This window comes from Drosophila grimshawi, unplaced genomic scaffold (assembly GCF_018153295.1).
Source record: "Drosophila grimshawi isolate 15287-2541.00 unplaced genomic scaffold, ASM1815329v1 contig_311, whole genome shotgun sequence".
Taxonomy (NCBI): domain Eukaryota; kingdom Metazoa; phylum Arthropoda; class Insecta; order Diptera; family Drosophilidae; genus Drosophila; species Drosophila grimshawi.
The window spans coordinates 3,962,501-3,985,072 of NW_025063098.1; the positions used below are offsets into that span (position 1 = coordinate 3,962,501).

The 22,572-nt window shown below is 43.3% G+C and overlaps 7 protein-coding genes across 10 annotated transcripts; 3 read left to right on the top strand and 4 right to left on the bottom strand.

Annotated features, from left to right (window-relative positions):
• The first annotated feature begins 325 nt into the window (after positions 1 to 325).
• LOC6563972 (proteasome subunit beta type-3) lies at positions 326 to 1,174 on the top strand. Its single transcript, XM_001990446.3, has one exon. It carries the CDS (start codon positions 457 to 459, stop codon positions 1,072 to 1,074), a length of 618 nt encoding a protein of 205 aa, XP_001990482.1. The 5' UTR covers positions 326 to 456; the 3' UTR covers positions 1,075 to 1,174.
• Positions 1,130 to 2,425, bottom strand: LOC6563971 (MYG1 protein C27H6.8). Its single transcript, XM_001990445.3, has 2 exons — positions 1,984 to 2,425; positions 1,130 to 1,925 (listed from the first exon to the last, which is right to left on the bottom strand). Exons 1-2 carry the CDS (start codon positions 2,388 to 2,390, stop codon positions 1,187 to 1,189), a joined length of 1,146 nt encoding a protein of 381 aa, XP_001990481.2. The 5' UTR covers positions 2,391 to 2,425; the 3' UTR covers positions 1,130 to 1,186.
• A 456-nt stretch (positions 2,426 to 2,881) lies between these two features.
• Positions 2,882 to 10,348, top strand: LOC6563970 (facilitated trehalose transporter Tret1). 4 transcript variants are annotated; one of them, XM_043215130.1, is made up of 8 exons: positions 4,915 to 4,963; positions 6,160 to 6,482; positions 6,600 to 6,745; positions 7,079 to 7,198; positions 7,259 to 7,344; positions 7,537 to 7,653; positions 8,507 to 9,892; positions 9,961 to 10,348. In XM_043215130.1, exons 2-8 carry the CDS (start codon positions 6,442 to 6,444, stop codon positions 10,231 to 10,233), a joined length of 2,169 nt encoding a protein of 722 aa, XP_043071065.1. In that variant the 5' UTR covers positions 4,915 to 4,963; positions 6,160 to 6,441; the 3' UTR covers positions 10,234 to 10,348. The 4 variants fall into 4 exon arrangements, with proteins under 4 accessions (XP_032593369.1, XP_043071065.1, XP_001990480.1 ...); XM_032737478.2 differs by lacking the exons at positions 4,915 to 4,963; positions 6,160 to 6,482 and adding an exon at positions 2,882 to 2,946; XM_001990444.3 differs by lacking the exon at positions 4,915 to 4,963 and having other exon boundaries at positions 6,024 to 6,482.
• Positions 10,349 to 10,663: 315 nt separating this feature from the next.
• LOC116805465 (venom allergen 5) lies at positions 10,664 to 11,616 on the bottom strand. The gene is made up of 2 exons (XM_032737485.1): positions 11,382 to 11,616; positions 10,664 to 11,307 (listed from the first exon to the last, which is right to left on the bottom strand). The coding sequence occupies exons 1-2, from the start codon at positions 11,592 to 11,594 to the stop codon at positions 10,768 to 10,770; spliced, it is 753 nt and encodes a 250-aa protein (XP_032593376.1). The 5' UTR covers positions 11,595 to 11,616; the 3' UTR covers positions 10,664 to 10,767.
• A 188-nt stretch (positions 11,617 to 11,804) lies between these two features.
• LOC6564262 (WD repeat domain phosphoinositide-interacting protein 3) lies at positions 11,805 to 13,809 on the bottom strand. Its single transcript, XM_001990443.2, has 4 exons — positions 13,577 to 13,809; positions 13,353 to 13,439; positions 12,078 to 12,839; positions 11,805 to 12,016 (listed from the first exon to the last, which is right to left on the bottom strand). The coding sequence occupies exons 1-4, from the start codon at positions 13,641 to 13,643 to the stop codon at positions 11,910 to 11,912; spliced, it is 1,023 nt and encodes a 340-aa protein (XP_001990479.1). The 5' UTR covers positions 13,644 to 13,809; the 3' UTR covers positions 11,805 to 11,909.
• A 115-nt stretch (positions 13,810 to 13,924) lies between these two features.
• On the top strand, positions 13,925 to 15,864 carry LOC6564261 (zinc finger protein 778). The gene is made up of 4 exons (XM_001990442.2): positions 13,925 to 14,290; positions 14,352 to 15,093; positions 15,159 to 15,206; positions 15,264 to 15,864. The coding sequence occupies exons 1-4, from the start codon at positions 14,132 to 14,134 to the stop codon at positions 15,665 to 15,667; spliced, it is 1,353 nt and encodes a 450-aa protein (XP_001990478.2). The 5' UTR covers positions 13,925 to 14,131; the 3' UTR covers positions 15,668 to 15,864.
• Positions 15,865 to 15,927: 63 nt separating this feature from the next.
• Positions 15,928 to 22,482, bottom strand: LOC6564260 (nuclear factor related to kappa-B-binding protein). The gene is made up of 4 exons (XM_001990441.3): positions 21,028 to 22,482; positions 18,038 to 20,564; positions 16,768 to 17,492; positions 15,928 to 16,707 (listed from the first exon to the last, which is right to left on the bottom strand). Exons 1-4 carry the CDS (start codon positions 22,261 to 22,263, stop codon positions 16,186 to 16,188), a joined length of 5,010 nt encoding a protein of 1,669 aa, XP_001990477.1. The 5' UTR covers positions 22,264 to 22,482; the 3' UTR covers positions 15,928 to 16,185.
• Between the last annotated feature and the right edge of the window lie 90 nt (positions 22,483 to 22,572).

Sequence of the window (22,572 nt, forward strand, 5' to 3'; positions counted from 1 at the left end):
TCGTGGCCATAAACACCAGGCCCGTCAGCTGTTTCGTTTGTTTTTGTGTGTGTATGTAGGTCTTTATGTAGTGTTGTGCAGGTCGAGTTTTTTTGTCTGTACCGTCCACGGGCAGGGTTGGAGTTACCCACCTCTGGGAATACTGAGCTAGCCGAGGTTGCCCACTGCGAAACACTGGACGTGTTACAAATTTATCTAATCAACTTACATTTGAGGAGTCCCCTGATTTTATTCAGTTTAGTTCCCCAAGACATTTCGATAATATTTTCAAATCCAATAGGAACTGCCAGCCTGCTCTTAAATTTGTGGTCTTATTTAGTAAATTTAGTTGCTCACGCAGTCTGGCTACGCTGTGCATACGAGCAGAAACAAAAAGTCATCTTCGAAGCGGCGTTTAGCATTTTGCAAGTCTTATTTACGTTCAATTTTACTGGAAATAATCAGAGCACTGTAAAAATGTCAATTCTGGCGTATAATGGTGGTTGTGTGGTTGCCATGCGTGGCAAGGACTGCGTGGCCATTGCCACGGATCATCGCTTTGGCGTCCAGGCCCAAACAATTTCCACAGACTTCAAGAAGGTTTTCCACATTGCTCCGCGCATGTTCCTCGGACTGACCGGCCTCCAGACGGACATCCTGACGGTGCGCGATCGCCTGATGTTCCGCAAGAATATCTACGAAACGAAAGAGAATCGCGAAATGGCACCCAAACCATTCTCGGCCATGCTCTCTAGTTTTCTCTACGAGCATCGCTTTGGACCCTATTTCATTGAGCCCGTGGTGGCAGGATTGGATCCCAAGACGATGAAACCGTTTATCTGCAACATGGATCTGATCGGTTGCCCCAATGAGCCCGATGACTTTGTTGTGGCGGGCACCTGTGCCGAGCAATTGTACGGCATGTGCGAGACACTGTGGCGTCCGGATCTGGAGCCGGATCAACTGTTCGAGGTGATTGCCCAGTCGATGGTGAATGCTTTCGATCGGGATGCGATGAGCGGCTGGGGTGCCACCGTCTTCATTATCGAAAAGGACAAGATTACGGAACGCTCGCTGAAGACGCGCATGGATTAGGCATTATTCATCATTATGTAAAAAACTCTTTAACAAAACCGAAACAAGAAACAAATAAAATTTGTAAGGTTCCCCAAAAAATGGACTCAATTTATTCCCATTCTCTCTATTCTCATTCGTCCGCATATTCCATGCTCATTTTGGCCATTGCCAGAGCAGCCTCTTTTGTCTTGGCCCCACCTATGAAACCCGTGTGATGCACAAAGATTAGATCTTTGACTGCGGCCAGCTGGCTCAATTCCTCGTCACGTAGACCACGCCAGGGGCGGGGCAGAAACTTGCGTCCTTGGAAGCTTGAGGGCGTTATGGGGACGCCAGCAACACGCCAACTGCTGCCATCATTGAATATAACCAGCTTGGGTACACCTTCCAGCCCGTATTCCTTTTCCAGATCGAATAAATGCGCCTTCCACGGACAGAATGTTTCAAGCAAGAGGATTTCACCAGATGCAAGCACCGATTTGGCCTGCTCCAAAGCGTGTCGCACATGATCACGTGCCGCAATCCAAGAACAAGCAACTTCCAGCACATTGTCCACAAACTCTTTACCCGCTGTGGCCATGGCCAGTTGGAAGCGTGCATCCACATCGACATTTGTGTCCTGCCACGAGGGATTCAACATGGCAATGCGTGCGGACAGATGTGTGGAGATCTTGTAGCGTGGCTCGCCACCCTCAAGCATGGGCACCCCGTTGTCGATGGCATCCAGTTCGTTGATGAAATTGCGATAGATTTGCAAAAATGCCAGCTTTAGATTTGGCTGCGACAATTCCATTTTGCGTTCACGTAGCAAAATACTTTGAATAACGCGCTCGCCATAAAAACAGTAAATTAAACCAGCGCTGCTCAGCCTGCAAATGTTCAAGAATTTAATATTAAAGTGATTTATTTAAAGAAACTTTTGCTCACCTTATGTCAAAATCATCGCTGAAATCCGGGCAAACGGTGCTAAACGTATCCTTAAATGTCAACTGGTGATGATCGTACCATTTCTTCTTGTGATCAAATTCACCGCCCACATCCATTATTATGTCGCATTTGTCACGCAATGCGTTGATGTCGCGACTGCGAAAGATTTCGGCATTTTCATATTCCGGCAGCTGTTTGAGCATAAAACACGCAACTACCTCGTCACAGTGAAATATCCCATTGTGCGTGCCTATCGTGAGGGGTGGCGAGCGTTTTGGCGGTGTCGCTGCTCCACTATCTGTTGTTGTTGTTTTGCTCATTTTGTTTATAAATCGAAGCTGACTCCTTGCGACAAATTGTCTTCGAAGAATTGGTAGAACACGCGGGAGAAATTTTTGTGTTACCATTGGGTTTAGTGTGTACACATTTGCAAAGTTTATGAATTGCAGTTACAATTTGAATCGGTGTGTACACACTTTGAATTGCACTATTGTGAATGGCTTCTGCGAACGTGCACAGGGTGTTCACAGTGATGGCGCCAAATACAAAAATTAATGCATGTTGCATTATTTTCACTCATATAAGCATACATTACGCACATTTACGATTAAAGTATGTTTAAGCAGTTTGCCAAGTATTGTAATTAAGTTTATCCAAAAATGTTGTGACGTGACATCCTCTTCAAAACATGTATGCATGTGGGGTTTGTGTTAGCTTGCGCAATTAACAGTTTGCAGCTAATTTGTTATACAAAATTTTTATTGGTTCGCTTAATGCGATTTTTGGCCTCTATTCGCAGAAAATCACGATGACAGCGATTTCAGTGCGCCGCCAGCGTTCAACACTAGCGAATGGATACATAAATAAAATATAAATTCTTAAGTTTTTGAAAATAACGCGTCTAAAAAACAAAATGGTGGAGACTCAATTGCGCCGAAACATTAGTCGACAAATGCCCATGATGTACGTAAAAACAACATAAGAGCATGATAACATACATGCATAAATATGGAACTATAAATTGTAAATCATGGCTATAATAATATTGTTGCCAATTAAGTTGTTACTTACAAAATCCAATTGATTGTTTCGCTTATGTAATGCGGTGTCGTCTGCTGCTTTAAATTATTTAAAATTTCGCATTTCCGTTAATTGTCCAGCGGCCAGTGGGAAAATGTATCATTTGAGAAGTGTCGTTTGTTGCAGTCTCAGTGCAAGTCATTAATTATAAATTAGAAACACTTACGCTAAAGCAAACATAAATCACCTGTAATAGTCACGTGTGTTTAATTCAAATTGTGCGATTGTATTAAAAAGTATCGTTGCTGTTATTGTTGTTGTTGTTGTCTCCCATGACCTTCGTTTGCATGCGAGTTCGGAAATTGACAGGCATTCAAAATGTTGTAACGGAAATGGATGAGATCTACATGTGTATGCGTGTGTGTGCGCTTAACTTGTTGCTGATCACAATGCGAAGATGAAAAATCGACAAAACGTGAGGCATTTATAGTTTGTAACAAGCAAACTTGTTTCGAACAGAACTCAACTTAAAGCAAAGCCAAATTGTTGTAAAGCAGTTTCTAATTTTTTTAGTAATGATGCGTCTAGACAAAAATACATGCTCTGAAGACGATTTTTTTTTTCGTGTTAAAAACAAATAATTGCATTTGTGATTATTATTTAAGTCACTCCAACACCTCATAGGCAATGTTTTTTTCACACATTAGCGAATGCGTGTATAATAATAATAATAAGTAAAACAAATGTGTTAATTCAGGTGTGCCTCCAATAAAATAATTATGTATATTAAGTATCCGTTCAGAGCGTAACAATTTTCGTTTTAATTTCTTATTTATTTCGAATACCGGTTGGCAATTATCGCATTCACTGTTTGCGACAAAAAAACGTACAACAAACTCAGTACAAAAAAAAAAACCGTTTAATTTTTGTATTATTTGCGTTATATGTGTAAATTCTCACTAAGCCTGCCTGCGTCAGTCTGCCAGCATTATCTATGTATGCGTGTATATGTGCACATCTATTTGTGCTGTCTGCTGTCTCTGTTTTTGTTACCAGCTGAAGCTGCACTGCTTTGTTCCGCAACAATAACAATCTGTGCGTCTGCATGTGTGTGTGTGTACTGTAATCGAAGCTCTAATTCTATTTGTGATTTTAAGTATAAATAGGATAAATTTAGCTACCGGTTTTTTGCGGATTGCACCGGTAAATGAAATGTAATTTATTGTCATTTCGTGTGATGTTGATTTTATAGATTTTTTGCTATTCATGCAAACGGCAAATCAATGTAATGATTTAAAACACATTTAACGAAGCTCAATTTTCACACATATCTAAACACATACATATTCATGTGAGGTATGTAAGCGTGTGGGTTGCTTACAGGTGTTATGAGATAAGATTATCAGTTCTTTTGAGTTTGTGTTAAATGGCTTAGAAACGATTAAAACCTTTACAGCAAACACAAACAATGCAAAAAATAAATAAATAAAGAAAAGCAAAATGTAAATCTTTAACATCAGTTGAGTTAACACATGTGTTTTGTTGCTAATGAAATGCTGTCGTCTTGTGATTAATCTTAGAATGTCGTTTACTTAACTCTTAGTTAATGTCAGCTGGTCGTGTATGTTATGCATGCATTGTTTATGCCTAATGTAATCCATGCATAGAACATTAAATGCATTTATTGAGCCGTTCACAATCAATGCGACGAGAGAGGCAGAGAGAGAGAGAGAGAGCGAGAGTGGGAGAGCGGAACAGAAGCTTTGTTTTGTAAGCTGCGTTTGCGCAAATATATTTGTTTGTTTTCGTTTTGTTGCTGTTTATTTTGTGCTATAAGCGACGAGCCGAGCTTCGGGTTCAGGTTCGCTTTGCGCTTTGTGCTTCAGCTTTCAGTTTGTTTTGACCGCGCGACGCGCAATGATGTTGGCCTAAAGCGACACGTTCAAATACTCAGCACACAGTAAACTGAATATAATGGTTTGATAGGCGCGACAATCAGTAAAATCTGAAACACAAATTGGAAATTAAATACAAATAGTTAAAAAGAACTAATCAATAATCTAAGGCGAATTTCAGACAGGTTTTTTGTGTTGAACGTTTAAGTTTGTCTGCTTGGGGCATTTGTATTCGTGGATTGTGCAACCTTTTGCTGCTTATGTGCAACATAAATAAATTGTTAATTTCGTTGGCCCTTTCAATTTGCAGTTAACATTATTAAAACAAAATGTTCATGGATCAGACCAATAACAATTAGTGTGAATAATTTGAGTCATTAGCAAGTTCATTTATATTGGAGCTCTTCCAAATTTCACACAAAGTATTCATAAAACATAATTACAAACCAGTTTCGATAGACAGGAAAAAACGTAAAATTATTTATGTTTCTTTTATTATTTTTGTTATGTTTTATAAACTCTTCGCGCCATCAGTTCAGATAGCCGAAAATAAAACACACCTGGCCCGAAGTACCAGAAATAGATATAAAAAAATAATAATTTCAATTTGTAGCCGACGGCTATACGATGGCGAAACGCTTAAAATGCAAATTACTCATGAAATAGTAGTAGGTGAAAGGTAATCCCGCCATTGGCCTTTAAATAGGTGCGGTCGCCAGATGAGCATCTTGAACGGCTTACCGACTTGTGGGTCAGATAGAAAGGTGCCGTCTTCAAGGGCTGACCTGTGTGGCTTTGACCCGTAAATTAATTACGGATCAAAATACACAAAACGGATGCTGTCCTAAAGTTCCTACAGGAAAATCCTGTTTTCGTGGACTTTAAGAGCGCTAAAACGGCAATATGAACGGGTTTAAAGCTGAGCATTTAATATGAATTTATAATAAGCGTAAACGTCATTGACTGCGAATGCTGTCAGTTATAAAAAGACAAGTTCAACAAACACATTTTATTGTACTCGTTAAGTTTCTTAATAATTGTCAATAACTGTTCTTAATTCGATAATTGATACACTTATTGATGAACGCATCAAAACAATCAGAAACCACAGAAATGGTAAAAAGAAATTAACAATTAACAATTTGCACATATTAACACGTAACAACAATTCGTGTCGAAGAATACGATGTTCCCAGGCGCATAATAAACACTCGATTATAATGGAAAAGAATATTTATATTCTTATCTATGTCATAGAAAGCAATGAAGAATGAATAAAGCAGCAATGACACAGCCTTTTGAATATTTGAGTAATTAATGAGTCAAGTTCATTGTCGCGTTGTGTAGGAGACAATTATTTTTGATTTCGAACTTGATGTAAAAAAGTCGTTAAGGTTTTCAATTGCGATTAATAAGAATAACGCAATTAGCTATGCAAAAACCCTGAGAAAATATAATCAGCAGCTGTAAAGAACAGTGCTTGTGCAAATAATAAAAAGAGAAAAAAATTGAAAAAACAAAAACAAAGAAACCAAAACTAATCATGTTTAATGGCAGAATAGACGCAACAGCTGAAAAGAATCGGTAAAAACAAATATAAAAAACAGCATTAAAAACCTCATAAATTTATAAATTGACTTTAAAAAGTGACAAGTGAAAAATGAAAAAACTGGTTTTTTATTTGATTCGTTTCATTATTAGCTCGCTGAACGATCGTCCTTTATTCATGCAAAATGGCAGCAACAACAATCGACGCATTTCCGGCCTGAATGATGTGGAAGTAAGCAACTTTCGACGGGCCCTGCCACAGTTTCTAGCTGTTAGTATTAAGAACATATTGCTATTCGGTAAATAACTATTGTAATACTCGGAATTTAATCTACCTCTGCATATATTAAATGCAAAGCTTAATAAGCGGGAAATGAAGCTATCGAACAATGAACAATGGACAATTTCATAGAATGAAATTCATTTCAATTTGCATACGTTTTTTTAATATCGTAGTTGGAAAAGGGATCCGAAATACGTTTTCATTTTGCGAAAATGTATTAGATACTTTTTGTATACTTATTAAACATACAGCTTTCATTCCCTGACTTAAGCAAATGAAATTAAGTCCAATTTTGGATTAATGTCTACCAGTTAAATTTCTTAAATAAAATGTTAAAATCCTTGTGCAGGATATGGCATGACTCTGGGCTTTCCCACAATCGTAATACCAGCGATACAGGGCGGCGATGGACGCAGAGGGGGGCAGAGTGGCGATATAGTACTTAACAAAGATGAAATATCGTGGTTCAGTAAGTTATAACACAAAGCGCAGATTGCCACACACAAATGCACTTAATTATTCCTTTTAGGTTCCATAAATTTAATTTGTGTGCCGCTGGGTTGCCTCTTCTCGGGTCTACTAACTCAGCCGCTGGGCAAGCGAAGAGCAATGCAGGTGCGTATCTGCAGCGATATATATATATATATATATATAAGTGTCAATAAAATAACAGATTTTTATCTAGCAACATGGCATTGAAAACATTGACACACTGAACTTTAAAGTGATGCTATTGTTTAATTATGCTGATGCTGGCAACTTGGCATTTGTATCTGTATCTGTATCTGTGTCTGGTTTCGGTTTCAGTTTGTCAACCTGCCCATACTGGCTGCCTGGCTTTTGTTTCACTTTGCCACGAGCACGGATCATCTGTATGCGGCTTTATGCTTGGCTGGTCTCGGCGGCGGTCTCATGGAAGCACCCGTAAGTAAAGACCCACTAACCAACTAACTAACTAATTGCACTAATCGCTGGCCAGCTATGTTGTGTTGCCATTTCTCTATTTTGACCTTGTCTAAGCCGATAATAATATGCACCTATTATGTTAACACAATCGAAATTAATATCTTGTGCTGCGAGTATTTACAGAAATGAGCTTTAAGAGTTAGGTGCATTTGATATGAACTTGTCTCTAGTTTCCTAAAGATTATAGAAATACAATATCGAGTTAGCATTGTTGAAATTCTTATGCAAATTACGAAAGATCTGAACTTGCCTCCAGTTTCTTAAAGATTGTAGAAATATGATAATAGAATTACCGGTATTTAAATTCATATGCAAATTAGGAAAGATAATTTTAACGAAGTAAAGTAAATTATTTAATAAATATAAAACTTTTTTCATCTATTTTTTTTTTTTTATTATAGTATGTATGTATTATAGTAAACAATAACAATTTGCAATTGTTGAAAAATATTGGTTTCATTCAAATATTTGTTTAAAAACCACTCTTAGCAAGTCTAGAAAAAGTTACAACTAAAAAGCTAGATAGTATAGAAATCTTGATACTTATAAAGGACCATGTCTACACCTAGGTTATATGAATTCTATAGAGTCGATAATATATATTTCTTAGTTAATTATTAATTATTTAATGTGGCATGACTGATTGCTGACAGATTTCTTGCATGTATTGATTATTATTAACAAATTTGTAAATTGCAAATATTTGATGTCATTGTCAGTGGTTTGCAACCAATGAGGTTTATAATTATAATTGATAATGGAGTAAAAAATGTCAATCAACTCTTGATAATCGGCGTTTTTTGACATGCAGGTGCTGACCTATGTGGCCGAGATTACGGAGCCCAAGTACCGTGGTATTCTATCAGCGCTTGGCACCACCTGCGTCATCACTGGCGTCTTCGTGCAGTTCATCTTGGGCTCCCTGATGGACTGGCGCAGTGTGGCAGCTGTAAGCGCCGCTTTTCCCGTAATAACAATTGTAATGCTGTGCTTTGTGCCCGAGAGTCCCATCTGGCTGATACGGGAGCAACGATTCTTGGAAGCGGTCAAATCACTGCAATGGTTACGCGGTTGGGTGCCGGAGCACATGATCGAGGAGGAATTCAATAAGCTCTACGACGAGCTAATCACCCAGAAGGCCATCGAGGAAGCGGCCGAGGATGTTGGAATCGATGCTGCTGCGGCGACTGGACTACGATACAAACTGAGCAAACGTTTCCGAATGTGGCGCAAGCGAACCTTTCTCGCACCCTTTCTACTTGTCTCGTTCACGTTCTTTACGGGCCACTTTTCGGGCAAGACACCGCTGCAGACGTATGCCGTGCAAATCTTTCATACTTTGAAAGCGCCAATGAATAAATATCATGCAACCATATTGCTGGGCGTTGCCGAGATGCTGTCAACCATATTGGGTGTGACACTGATACATTTTACGGGCAAACGACCACTGGTGCTCGTCTCGACGGTGGGCACCGGTCTCTGCTTCCTTGGCACGGCGACCTATGCGCATTTCCTCAACGATGTGCCCGGCTTTGCGGTCAACAATGTGGTGGTCAATGCATCGGAGCTTGTGCCCAAGGAGAGCATCATATCGCAGGCGAACATATCAAAAATATTTGAAGATGAGCAACAGCAGCAGGAACTAATGATGCTGACAACCATGTTGCCCGAACTGGAGTTGGAAACGACGACAATGGCAATATTTGATACCACAATGGAGGCAATGGAGTTATTCACTAATCGCAGCAGACGGGGGCTGGAAACCACAATGGAACCAGAATTTGAGGCAACAACGATGCCGCCCGAAGTTGCCGTTGCAGTCAGTGATATTCCGACGCCGTCGAAGCCACCCATTGCAGAGGATCTGCTGTTGACTGTGCCAAAGCAGGAGCGCAATTATTTGGTGTGGGTGCCGTTGATTCTGTTGCTGCTGTCCGCCTTCTTCTCGCATCTGGGCATACGCATGATACCCTGGGTGCTCATCGGTGAGGTCTTTCCCGCCGATATACGCAACAGTGCGTCAGGATTTGCCGGCGGTGTTGGCTACGTATTTGGTTTTCTGGCCAATAAGCTGTTTCTGGTGATGATCAGTACATTGACGTTGCCGGGCACATTTGCGTTCTATGCCATGGTTGCCTTCATTGGCTTCGCTGTGCTCTACTTTACGCTGCCTGAGACCGAAGGTCGCACCCTGGGCGTAAGTTAATCTCGTCACTCAACACAAATTGAACAATTTTCAACATTTTTGCGTATTTCGTTTTGCAGGAAATCGAGGCACACTTCTCCAATAAGTCGGATATGAATCTGTTGCGCAAGCAGCCAAAGCAGAAAGATAGTGAAAAGCAGCCAAATCTGAATCTGAATACAACAAATAATGCTGTCATGCAATTGGACAATCTGCAGAATCTGCATATACCAATTAGTTCGCAGCAGCAGGCAAAGATAATTCATTTGCAACAGAGCGATTTTGCGCCACAGACGGGCGGTGGTGCGACCAACCTCGCCTTTGACGGCAACACCAATACCACACACCTCTAAGATCTAATAGATATACATACCGTTGTAGTAATTTTGATGACATTTTGACAATCCAGCGATATTTTTAAGCAATAAAGTAATACTTTACTTAGTTATAATAAAAATTCTTCTTTCATTTTCTTCAGTTTCCTTTCAAACTACAGTCTTTTATCCAAAAAATTGCCTACTTCGTGATAAATCTAGTTTTTTGAACGCTTCAAAACGATTCAATTAAAGACTTTACTTTTAGATGAAAAATAAAATAAGAGTTTAAATTATGAAGCATACTTTTAGGAATAGTAAAAAGTCTTTTAGATTGGCTTTTGCGGCAAATAAATCACAGCCGAATTCTTACAGATTTCTAAAGATTACAATTACCAACTATATGGATTTATACGGATTTTTAAGATACGGAAATAGTTAATACCTGCCGATCGTAAATATTATAATATTGATTCGAACAACTCGTACTTTATTAATTGAGGGGTTTTTGTATTTTAATTTGAAAGCAACTTCAACATCGTGATTACTGATTATATTATTTACATTTTTCGGTCAATTTTTAATATCATACAATCTTTCGCCAGGCTGCATTTTATGGTTATACAAGCAGGTGAAATACACCATGTGTATTTTTCCACGTACTAACATGCCGCAACCCAACACATCGTTCTTCTGATAGATCATATTCGCAAATTTATAATCTGCTGGTGTAGCGTTTTTTGGAAACTTTTCCACACTTTCCTTTTTAAATGTTGAAAACTGCCCCCAATTCCGTTGTATCACGTGCTTGAGTACTTCAGGTACATCGAGTGGATCCTTATAATGAAGGACTTCCGAACTTTTAGCCACATTTAGATAGCGGGCCGTATTCACGCATGCACTGTATTCTTCATCATTGCAAAAATTGGTTACACGCATTGCGATCACGGCGAGCTCCTCATCCCATCGCAGTGGGAGTAGTCGCTTGGCCGGTGGCAAATGTCCCAATGCCCTATGCATTCGCATCCGGAGATTATTGTGATGCGTAATTATTATATTTTTATTTCTCTCCATGTTGACACCATCGCGCGGCTTCGGGCAGTTGTCGCCCCACTTCCATCACATAATTGCAATTCGAATACACAATTACGCTAATAGGGTTCAATGGCAGGCTGTGGAATACTTACAAACTGGTGGCCACATGCAACATGAGTTATACCCAGCGGGCAAAGTTCCTTACGACAGTAGTTTTCCGGTTGTTTGGGTATATGCAGGTGTCCGCGCATCACGTATTTTGGTATTTTGGTACCGTATTGGGGCAATTTCAGGAAGGGTTCGCCAAATGTGACTATTATATTAAGCTGAACAAATGAAAGTGCGACAGCTAAATGAGTGTCCATCTTTGAGTCACATAATCTACTTACTGTTGCAAGAAATACAGCGTCTCCAGCCAGTAGGATTGAATTCCATGCGATTCGATTCGCGTTCCGCTATTTAAGAGTGAGAGCAGCACGATTTATAGTTGAACTATTTGATATTTACATTGTTAACTACCGTTTAATGTGAACTTCGACTTGTAAAGTAAGTTTAAAGCATGCTTAAATATAATATTGTATAACACATTTTTCATATATATATATATATTTTGTATATTATATGTAGATATCGTTAATATGTAAGCTTATATGGGGGCGCCACACAATAATTGTTCAACTTTAAGTTTCGTCATCCTGCAGTTCCAGGAACTGCGTGCAAACATCACGACTACATTCACCCTTGGTATTGAATAGGAATTTATAATAGTGACCATCCGCGCAAATGGCTAAAATTAGCAAAAGGTTAGATTATTATTATTTAAATCACCTATGTGTGTTAGAACTTACCCACAACCGAATTTGAATCGGCGCCAAAGGCACAAATACAGCGAGGTCCCTGCGGTATGGAGAATTTAACGAAGCTCCATTGACTTGAGAAATACTTGGGTATTATCGGTAGCGATGATTCGCGCTGCTTGTTGTCCTCCAAATTGAAGACATGTATGGTTCCATGATCTGAGGCAACAACAATCATGGTCGATTGATGATTGAAATTGATACAGAATATGTTTGCATGATTGCTGCCGCGTCGCAATTCGGACACCTTTTTGCCGTTCTCCGTATCGAAAATGCGTATAAGTGTGCCCTTCTCGCCGGCTGTGGCCAGGCGAGTGCCTTGCAAATTCAATGCAATGCAACTGATGGCTGCCTCATGCGCAATTACCTCCAAGGGGGCACGCTCCGTGTTGGCAAGATCGACGATTTGTACGTGACCGGTACGCCGACCCGGGAATGCGAGCAGACTCTTATTGCTGTGCGGACAGAGGACGCACAGGCCATTCGGATTGGCGCTTGTCTCGAACACATGCAACTGCTGTGGCTGCTGTGTGAATGTATACACCTTGATCACTCCCTCTAGCACGACGACAATCCGGTCGCGTCTCAGACGAACGGCGCGCACTGGCTGATTGAATTCCAACGAGATGGCCGGCGATTTACGTAGATCATCCCAAACAATCACTTTATTGGGCGGATACAATGGACGAATGCCGCCGCCAACAAGCGCCAAATAATTGCATCGGAACAGCATTTCTACATGGCTGAGACCACCTGCAAATCGCAGAAACACACAATACAAAGTGCGAAACATTGTTAATCGAGCATGGGAAAAGTCACACACTACAGTAAAGCTACAATTACACAAAAGCCAAGAGAAAATTATATGATTATAGTATGTCTGATTTTAATGAATTTCATAGATCACTTTCGTAAAGATTTCGAAAATTCTTTGCTAATATCAATAAAACCGGCAACAAAAAAAACAAAAAAGTCAGTTAATAACCATTTAAATGTTTCATTTTCGATAACATATTAATCGAATTCGCCGATCCTGTTATCGACAAACATATGCATATATAATAAATCCTTGTGTTGTTTAAAAAAACTACCAAACGTTTGTCAGACAAAACTCTACTGCGAATGACATGAATTAATCAAAGCATACAAACATATGACCTACTAGATGAATTATCAAATATTATTATCTGATGTGAATTTACGCAAGTAATTTGGCCTGCACACACACGCACGTACATACACAGACACACACACACACACACTTACCTTCGGGAAAGTATTGACGTTCCTTTTCCTTTAGTGGGTCACAATTGTACACCCGAAATCCGGTGTCTGTGGCACAAGCAAAACATCCTGCGTCGCAATTTTATTATTAATCATTATGCGTATATATACAAATGTTTTATGTATATTATATATAGTATGTTTATTGCACGTTGAAGCTTCGTGTGCATGAATATGTAAACAACATACAAAGTACACTTATTTACCTTGATCCTGGTTGAAGCCAGCATAGAGCAGCCCATTGCCATACGGATTCTGCTCCGTCAAATTCATAATAATGTGGCTGCACTCTCAATGCTTAATGCTTTTTATAAATTATTAGCACTACAAATGATGCGTGATGATTCCCTATTTATTTTTTTTAATGCATTTGCACCAGGGCTGGCGAGACGCATTTAACAGGGCGCAGCCAACTTCATGCAGCGCAAATTTGAAAAAGCGAACTTCTTTCGCGATTTTCGTGGTATTTTAATACAAATAAGAATATAACTTTTTTTTTGCTGTATTTAACTAACAAATATATCAGAAAACTATGCTGATCTATGATATTTCTCACAATATTGTTAACAGTGACATTTACACAGAGTTGGTATTATTTGTCTACTGACATTTTTACTGATTTTTTAGCACACAACCGGCTGTCATACTAAATACAATAGACGAAGCGCTGTTCATTTAGTTTTGTGAATTTACTTATGTTGCACAAATACATGAATTAGTTGGAAAGATTGAAAGACGATAACTGCCCAGCTGCCAAATCAATGGAAAATACATTCGACGATGAGGATCGAATTGAGCCGTGCCGCACATGCGGCATCTATTTCATATTCAGCCAATCCATAATTAGGCCAATATTTACAAAATGCGAAACCGGCGACATGCCGGAAATCGTGCAACAAATGCACGCCTGGAATCTAGAGGTAGGTGCGAATTTGGTCCTGTTTCAGACAGCAATACTATGTTAATGTTATCTTTCGAAAGCTCAAGGAAGACGATGGGCGGCCGCAGTACATGTGCATAGCCTGCATCGCTGAGTTCCAGAAATTGCTGAAATTCAAACGCAACTGCCTGGAGACACAGGAGCAATTCGAGAAACTGGACATCAGGCGTGACCAGAATGGAGTGGTCATTAAGCAGGAAATTGCAGAGGCAAACGAGCAGACATTTTGCGGCTTCATTTATCTCGATACGGACGACGAAGAGGAGGAGGACGAGGAGGCGGGCATCGCCGAGGATGGCAGCAGACGTGTCTGGGCTCCACTTGATATACCGCATATGCCCATCAAGGAGGAGCACACGGCACGTGTGCCGCACGAGACACAATATCATCAGCAGCCGATCGTTGGTAATCTGTCCGAGGAGGCAATCTTCGCCCAAGTCAAGCCCGAGGAGCTAGCGTATGACGAAGCAGTGATCACGCTGCCAACAACAATGCAGGAGCCGGGCGTCTTCTGCAAAATGTGCGGACATGCTTCGGCCACGCAGGCCAAGCATACCGAGCACATGAACCGGATACACATGCTCAAGAACACCGCGTGCCATATATGCGGCAAGAAGTTCACCAACGCGCTCGAATCGCGTGTCCGGTTTCACATGAAATGGCATAAGCTGCAAAAGCACGTGAAATGTCCCATGTGCGGCTTCTTCTGCAGCTCCAAAGACACGCTGAAGGAGCACAAAATTGCGGAGCATACGCGCTGCAAATGTGAATTCTGCGGCAAGAGTAAGTAGGCCGCAATTGAGGAAGAAATTTATGTTTGATTCCTAATTTGATTCTTCCACCTGCAGTACTGAAGCACAAAAACCAACTGGGACATCTAAATCGTCATCTTCAAGGTAAATGCTGGTTATATGATCCGTATCAGAAATCATTATTCAATTGATTTGTTGCAGAATACGAAGAGGAACTGGCGCGCAAGCTGGGATCAATGCAGACGATGGAAACGGCGACAGTCAAAACGCAGCTACGCTTAATAGGTTGCGCCTTCTGCGATGAGACCTTCGAGGATGCCGAGCAGCTGCAGACGCATGTGCAACACAAGCATCGCACCGTGCCACCTGAAGAACGGTACACAACGGAGGAAGAATCTCTGACGGTAACCACAACTGGACAATTGCCAGCAAGCGATACCTGCAAACCAGCCGCCCAGTCAGAGTCATCCCATCCGGAGTCGGATAGAACAAGCACCCAGCGGGGCAATGTGTCCATGTGCGAGTGTAATATATGCGGAAAAACATTCAATCTACAAATCAAACTAAATCGGCATCTTCGGCTGCACAGCAAGTCGCCATTCTGATGGATATGCGATGTCCGTGTAGCCGAAAGAACAGCCCCAAATCGGATAAAACACACACAGAATCCTATGTTCAGACTATCCTAATGGATAAGCACAACAAAAGACACACATCCCAGATCCACACATCCATACTGACTAAGCCATCATCATAATATCATTGTTAATAATAAATTCATCTAGTTAAGGTTTTCATGCAAGTTTTCAAATATTTACAGTCCATAACTAATAACAATAACTATAACGATGAGATAATGTTAGATTCATTGAACATTTATTTTAAGGTATGTCTGTCTGCGTTTTGCGATAGGTCTTATTTAGTTCTAAATACAATATTAACAGATTTAATCAAGCTGCGCCGCGCATTGCAAAATTGCACAGCTTTTATATTACAAATTGGAAAGCAAATTGATTGTTTGCTTGAAAATTCTAAATTCCATATGTAAACTATTATATATTTAGGTATATGTATCAAATCAAAGAACGTAGTTAACAAGCCTCTGTCTATTACTACTCCATACTTAATTGGGCGCCGTCTTTAATACAGCTGTGGGCAGCATTTTGGTGCTTATTGTTTTGCCAGCAATCGCATCAACAGTTGCCGTCGTCACACTGCTCAATTTAACGCCGGCAACAGTTGTCGCCGTCGACATGGGTATTACTTTCATGTTGGACAACGGCTTCAGGTTGACACCCTGTAGATTAGGCGTAAAGAACAATTGGCCGCCATTATTTTGTACGGCAAATACAAGATTATTGCCAGATGTTGCATTGTTGCTTGAGGCGGATGTTGTTATCGTGTTGCTGCCACTGCTACTGCTGCTGTTGCTGCTTGTGGCGAGCAGCACGTTCTTGCCCAGACGCAACGTTTGTCCGGCACCAGCGCCAATGAGAAGCGTTTTTGGCGCACTTGCAATCCCACTGGATGTGCTGGGCAGGCTGTTGCTGGTCGTGGTGATGCTGCTGCTGCTGGTGGCAAGACGCAGCAGCTGATTGCCCATAATGACTGTCTGCATGGGCGTTGCATTGCGCGCTGGAATGGTCTGTAAGTGGAATTAAAATTAATACAGGTTCTTTAACAGATATTTTCTGGACATGCTTACCGCTCCTTGTAGCTTTACTGTCTGGCCACCAATGACAATATTCTGTGCCGTCTTCATTGCACCCGTTGTCAGTGTGGTTGTTGCCGTTGGGCTGTGTGTGCTGCTAACAACCGCATTAGTGCCCAGCTTTAGCGTCTTGGCGTGCAGCAACACCGGCTTGCCGGGCACAACCGTTGTCTTGCCAATGATCTTGGGCACCATTGTTCCATGATGACCGGCGCTCACAATGCGCGCTGTTGTCGGCAGCTGTTTGACGCCCGACTGCTGCTGCGTCTGTTGCTGCTGCTGTTGAATTTGAGCACCGGGCGAGAGTGTGATCACATTGCCTCCGGCTGTGGATGTGGCCAGCTGTATGATGTTGTTACCCGTCGTTATCAGCTTGCCGCCATTCGATTTCTGCAACAGACCCTCCAGCGTTAGGATCTGACCACCAGTGCCCTGCTGCTGTGTGGATGTTGGTTGCGTGCCACTCGAACCAGCTGACGTCACCACTGGCGTGGTTCGTATGATGCGCGTTGTGGTTGTTGTCTGTGCGGCATTTGCATTCGCTGCTGTCGACGTCACCGGCTGCCTAAAGCTCTGCAACACAATCCGCTGCTGCTGTGGCGAGAGATTCGCGGTGGCCAGCGTCTTCGCCTGTCCACCCATAGTGCTGAGTATTTTTGGCGACGCTTTTGGCAGCGCCTGGAAAACGATATTTTTGTTCGACGAAATGGCCGTGTTGCCTGCACAAACCAAAAAAAACGGTAATGAAATTATGATATGGCAACTGCTCTTAAAACTGATCAAGTACATATATATAGATATAGTTGCGTAAAATAATAATAGCACCTCTCGCACAAGAAATGTTTTTATCTAAGTTTAAGGAACTTGTAGATACGTTTTTAGGTGTGGATGAAATAAAAGTTATAATGAAAAAAACTATCATTTTATTCACAATTTTTTAAATGTAGTAATATTTTATGATAACCATTTTTGAAATGTGAAAGTTAGAAATAAATAAACGAATTCTACAAAACACGTAAATGCTAATTTTTTATTTCTTCGCTACATTCTGGCACTTTTCACTTTAAATGAAAAAAAAAAAACAAACAAGAAATATAAAAATAATAACTTCAATTTATCGAGTGAATACTAAACCATATGTTAAAAACCAACTTTTGAAAATATTGCAAAACTAAGGGTTTTTATCATCCGGAATAAAAAAATACAAAGTGGTCATATTGTTGTTGTATTAACTTTATGGAGTCAAGTTTGAACTGCAACTTACCCACAAGAATTCGTTGCTGCTGCGGCTGTTGTTGCTGCTGGGCTTGGGCCTTTTGCTTGAGCTGCTGCTGCTGCAGTGTGGCAAATGCCTGGGGCGACATCTTGACAATGGTGCCACCCGTGGGTGCGCTGGCATTGGTTAATGGGCTGCCGCTGATCGTTGTTGCCGCTGCTGGCTTGTGGCTGATAATGGAAACGGCGCCAATTTTCTGCTGCTGCTGCAACGGACGCACTGTGGTCTGGGCGAGCATGCGTGGTCCAAGGATTTGCACTGTTGCAGCAGTGGGCTTGGCAGCTGCAGCAGCAATCGGATTGGGCAGCTGGACAACGGCAGGTTTGGTGGCCACTGCAGTGCCAATTGCTGCACTTGCTCCAGCTGCGGGCAGCAGGCGTATTATATTCTTGGGCATTGGCTGGCGGGCTGGAGATGATTTGCTCGCGTGCTGCTGCTGCTGCTGATCCAGTGGCATAATGAAGCTGGCCGCTGTTGCTGTTGCTCCGACCGTCGGCGTCTGTGCATTGGGCGCATTGATAACAATGGGCTTCTTGATTGCCAACTTTTTGGTGGACGTGGCAGGCACATGCACCGTCTGCAATCCGCTGGGCGTCGACACCAATATGGGCGTGGTATTGCGTGCGGGACTGCAGCTGAGAGGCGACTGCTGCTGCACTTGTGGCACCTGCTGCTGTATTTTGGGCGAGGTTTTCAGCAGCTGAACGGGCGCTGTGGGCGATCTGTCCAGAATGGTGACAACGCCGCTGCGTTGTGTGGGCTTCAGCAGCGATTTCTGTGCCGTCATCAGCTGCGTGGGCGCAACAGTGGGCGGCACATGATATTTGAGCGGCGGCACTGGCGGACACTTAACCTGCAGGGGAAGAGGAGGTTGTGCTAGCAACTGCTTCTTTATCAACACAGCAGCAGTCGCAGGAGAAGAAGCAGCTGCAGTTGCTGCTGCTGCTGGTAGTTGGGCTTGTTGTTGTTGTGGTGCAGCTGCTGTGGCCGCCACTAAAGCGGGCAGCTCTGGTGTCGCCTCCAAGGTCTCATCCTTCTTTGGCTTTTGCTTGCGCTGCTGCTGCTTCTGTTTGACCATTGTCTGATTCTGGCGATGCATTAGCTCAAAGTCCGCCTCGCTGCGATTGCGATGCAAATAGATCCAGATCTTGCGGCGTGCATCGTAACGCACACACGGATCGAGGCCGCCATGCATTCGATCCAGTGCACCGCTGACAATCGTCTGCAACACATTCTCCGCCGCCTGCCGGTTGACGAACTGCGAGCATTTCAACAGCTCCGAGATTTCGGAGCGTGTACCCTCGCCATTGGGCAGCCGTGCGGTCGCATCGCGCACCAGCGTCAATATGGTCACATACGGCGGTCGATCATCCACCATGATCGCATGACCCCGGGCCTTGTTCAGCGCCAAACTCTGCGTGTAGATGCCCTTGACGGGACCGACAACACTCTCGTAGCCATGCAGGCGATACGTGAACGGACGATGCGGCTGATCGAAACGCAAACGCTCCTGTCGCTGAAACTCCAGCATCTCTGCCTGGGTGGCCACTCGCACCGCCCAGCTGGTGGGGCAGCGTGGTGGCGGCGTTGGCGCCACATCCACAACGGGACTCAACAGCTGCTGTTGTTGCTGCTGCTGCTGCTGTGGAGTCGTCAGCGCTTGTTGCACAATCGTTGTGTCCTCCTTGCGTCGTTGCAACCAGTGCTGGCAGAGCGTTTGCAGACGCGCATCCGAATCGCGTCCAGCGCCAATCCACTGATAGATATTCAATTGCGTCTTATGCTCAATATACGGCACATATTCGGCTGGCAGCGTTGGAAAGTCACCCGACAAAAAATTAACAGCCGATTGCAGTAGATGCGTCCAATCCACCGGCAGCTGACGCAGCCAATCCGGCACACCGCCGCTGCAGCTCTCCGTGCGCCACTTGAGCAGCAGAGCGTGCAATTCGGCATAGTTCAAGCGATGCTGCGGCGTCGAAACGAATAGATCCCGGAGCAGCGAGAAGTAGCTGCCATGTGCATGACGCGGCATCGTCGTCGTTGTTGCCGTCGTCGTCGTCGCCGTTGTTAATATTTCTCGGGTGGGACTGCCCGTGATGTGAGCACCAGCCTTAACCAATGCCCGGGGCGAGGCGTTGATGATGGAGCGTACCGTAATCGGCTCCAGTTTGGGCAGCGGGTGAGCGGGTGACAGTGTCTTGGACATCCCCTGCTCAGCCTGCTCCTGCAATTCCGGCTCCAGCTCCTCCTCGTCGGGTTCCAAGGCGGCACGTCCATACAGCTGCTGCGGTTCATCCGTCAGCAGTTCGGCCACAGGTTCCATCGACTTTGTCTTGTTGTTGCTGTTGTTGTTGCCACCAATAGGCACCAGCGCCGGAGGCTCACTTACATTGTGGTTGAGACGCGCTGTCAGCGCTTTTGGCTTGCGTCCCGGCTTGAAGTTGCCCACGAACTGGGCACGTGTGCAGATATCCCGCAATCTTATGTCAGCAGTGTCAAAGTCCGGCAATTGCTAAGCAAACAGAATAAAGAATTTAATTTTAAGTATAGCTATACTTTTAATAATAACTATGAGTTAGCTCGTTACATATTTCTTATAAGAATATGTTTAAGCTTGGGTTGCCACTGGCAAAGAGAGGCAGGTCTTTAAGGCCTTCTCAGCTGATAAGCCAAGACTCTAAGATGTGCCATCGACATACCAAAATTAAAAAGAAAACTTCCATAATCTAATCAATACAAGTCCATTTTAAGGCTCAAATTGGCAACCATGTTCTTGTCGTTTGTTTTTAAAGGAAAACTTTCCAAATTGGGTATTGATTTGTATCCAAATAAAATACAATTTTGAAATTGGGAGTTGATTTCTGATTGACTTAAATACAATATTTGCAGCACAAAAAATATTTTAATTCCATTTTCGGTATATTCAAATAAATTGGCAAAACAAAAATTAAAAAAATCGGAGCATTTTTTCTTACCGGCTGCTGTAGTTTTCGTCGCTTGTAGTCACGTAAATATTTTTTGAGGTTTCTCTCGTTGAGCGGCTGCATCTTATCGGACTGCATGCCACGCAGGACTTGCTCATCTTCCAAGCCGGCTCGTCGCTTGAAGAAGGTACTGTAAATGCATTTCTTGTCCGCCGCATTCGATGGCCTCGATGTGCTCGTCGTCTCCGTTGACGTCTTCTGCAGCTGTCGCTGCTCGGCAATTACTGACAGTTGTGCTGCCTTCTCCTCCTCCTCCACCTCCGCGTCCAATTCGTCCGCACTTATGTCACCGGGCTGCAGCTGCAGATCGCGTGCCAGCTGGATGAACTCCTGGCAGTAGCGTTTGCGTGCCCGCTCCAAACAGAACCTGTTATTCTCACGGTAGTGCAGCGTGGGCGTTTTCCGTTTGCGTGGACGGGCTTTGGGCGCCTTGAATGTGTCGCCGCCGGGCGGCGGTGCCATGTTGTAGACCTGCTGCAGGATTTGTTCGCGGGACAGGAACAGCTCCTTGGCCAATCGGCTGAGACGTTCGGCCTCCTGGAAGCGACGCTCTCGTCGCTGCGAACGCTCAATGCTGCGACGTAGCTGGCGGACATCAGGCCGAAGGCTGCCCTCCTCCAGCTGCCGTTGCAGTCGGAGCAGTGGCGATTGGCCAAAATGTTGGAGGCCACCGTTAAAAAGCTGCAGCAGGGTGCGATCCTGTTCCGCGGCCGCCTGTGCTGGCGCCAGCAACGTTGCATAGCTTGGCAGCAGCGCTTGGAGATGCGCCTGCATCGGATTGGGCAGCATTTGCCAGGTTTCCACCGAGAAGAATTCGTGAAAAATGCTGGCGCTCTCGCAGAGACCCCGGGGCAAACGGAAGATGTGCTGGGCACTCAGCTGGGCGAGTTCCATTTGATCGGATTGCGTTGTCGTCGCATCATCAGAATCGGAATTGCTGTGCGTATCCTGATCTGTCGCATCCTCATCCTGATCATCATCGTCGGCGTCATCGTCGCTGGCATTGCTGCTGGAGCTGGTCGCCGTTTTGCCGCTACTGCTGCCAGCGGCGATGACGGCGGGGCTGCTGTTGCTGCTGCTGCTGCAGTCGGCGTTGTCATTGATGTTGTAAGAGCCGCTAAGCTCCTCCTCCTCCTCCTCCGATTCCGGGCATGGCATGCTGTTCATATTATTATTATTATTGCTGTTGTTGTTGCTGCAGTTGTTGTTGCTATTGCTGTTGCTCATTGCTACTTGAGGAATTTTCGTCGTTTTTTATACAATTAATGAATGTAACTTTGATTCTCTTCGCACACTGGGCAAATTTTTTCTCTACACTAATTTATAATTTTTGTCTCTTCCGCTGCCTCGTTATATGAAACATATTTGCTGCTTGTTTTCCTCTTTTTATTGCCTTTGCTTCTTTGGTTAGTAGCATGTTTTCTCTGCGTTTTTTGGTGTTTTTCTTTGCTTCGTATTTTCGGAACGCGTTGGCAGCACGCACCCACTTAAATCGCGGAGTGGCAACTCTACGCGTAAAACAGCTGGCGACATGGC

Excerpts from the sequence above, each read along its gene's own strand:
- LOC6563972 (XM_001990446.3), top strand. The coding sequence starts at position 457 with ATGTCAATTCTGGCGTATAATGGTGGTTGTGTGGTTGCCATGCGTGGC.
- LOC6563971 (XM_001990445.3), bottom strand. The coding sequence starts at position 2,390 with ATGGTAACACAAAAATTTCTCCCGCGTGTTCTACCAATTCTTCGAAGA. Across the intron at positions 1,926-1,983 it reads AGCGATGATTTTGACATAAG|GCTGAGCAGCGCTGGTTTAA; the intron begins GTGAGCAAAAGT and ends GAACATTTGCAG.
- LOC6563970 (XM_032737478.2), top strand. The coding sequence starts at position 2,897 with ATGGTGGAGACTCAATTGCGCCGAAACATTAGTCGACAAATGCCCATG. Across the intron at positions 2,947-6,599 it reads AGTCGACAAATGCCCATGAT|CTCGCTGAACGATCGTCCTT; the intron begins GTACGTAAAAAC and ends TTTCATTATTAG. Across the intron at positions 9,893-9,960 it reads CCGAAGGTCGCACCCTGGGC|GAAATCGAGGCACACTTCTC; the intron begins GTAAGTTAATCT and ends TTCGTTTTGCAG.
- LOC116805465 (XM_032737485.1), bottom strand. The coding sequence starts at position 11,594 with ATGGACACTCATTTAGCTGTCGCACTTTCATTTGTTCAGCTTAATATA. Across the intron at positions 11,308-11,381 it reads TTGCATGTGGCCACCAGTTT|TGGGGCGACAACTGCCCGAA; the intron begins GTAAGTATTCCA and ends ATGTGATGGAAG.
- LOC6564262 (XM_001990443.2), bottom strand. The coding sequence starts at position 13,643 with ATGAATTTGACGGAGCAGAATCCGTATGGCAATGGGCTGCTCTATGCT. Across the intron at positions 12,840-13,352 it reads ACGTCAATACTTTCCCGAAG|GTGGTCTCAGCCATGTAGAA; the intron begins GTAAGTGTGTGT and ends TGCGATTTGCAG. Across the intron at positions 12,017-12,077 it reads CGATTCAAATTCGGTTGTGG|CCATTTGCGCGGATGGTCAC; the intron begins GTAAGTTCTAAC and ends TGCTAATTTTAG.
- LOC6564261 (XM_001990442.2), top strand. The coding sequence starts at position 14,132 with ATGGAAAATACATTCGACGATGAGGATCGAATTGAGCCGTGCCGCACA. Across the intron at positions 14,291-14,351 it reads TGCACGCCTGGAATCTAGAG|CTCAAGGAAGACGATGGGCG; the intron begins GTAGGTGCGAAT and ends ATCTTTCGAAAG. Across the intron at positions 15,207-15,263 it reads TCTAAATCGTCATCTTCAAG|AATACGAAGAGGAACTGGCG; the intron begins GTAAATGCTGGT and ends GATTTGTTGCAG.
- LOC6564260 (XM_001990441.3), bottom strand. The coding sequence starts at position 22,263 with ATGAGCAACAGCAATAGCAACAACAACTGCAGCAACAACAACAGCAAT. Across the intron at positions 20,565-21,027 it reads GACGAAAACTACAGCAGCCG|CAATTGCCGGACTTTGACAC; the intron begins GTAAGAAAAAAT and ends CTGTTTGCTTAG. Across the intron at positions 16,708-16,767 it reads CAGTAAAGCTACAAGGAGCG|ACCATTCCAGCGCGCAATGC; the intron begins GTAAGCATGTCC and ends TTCCACTTACAG.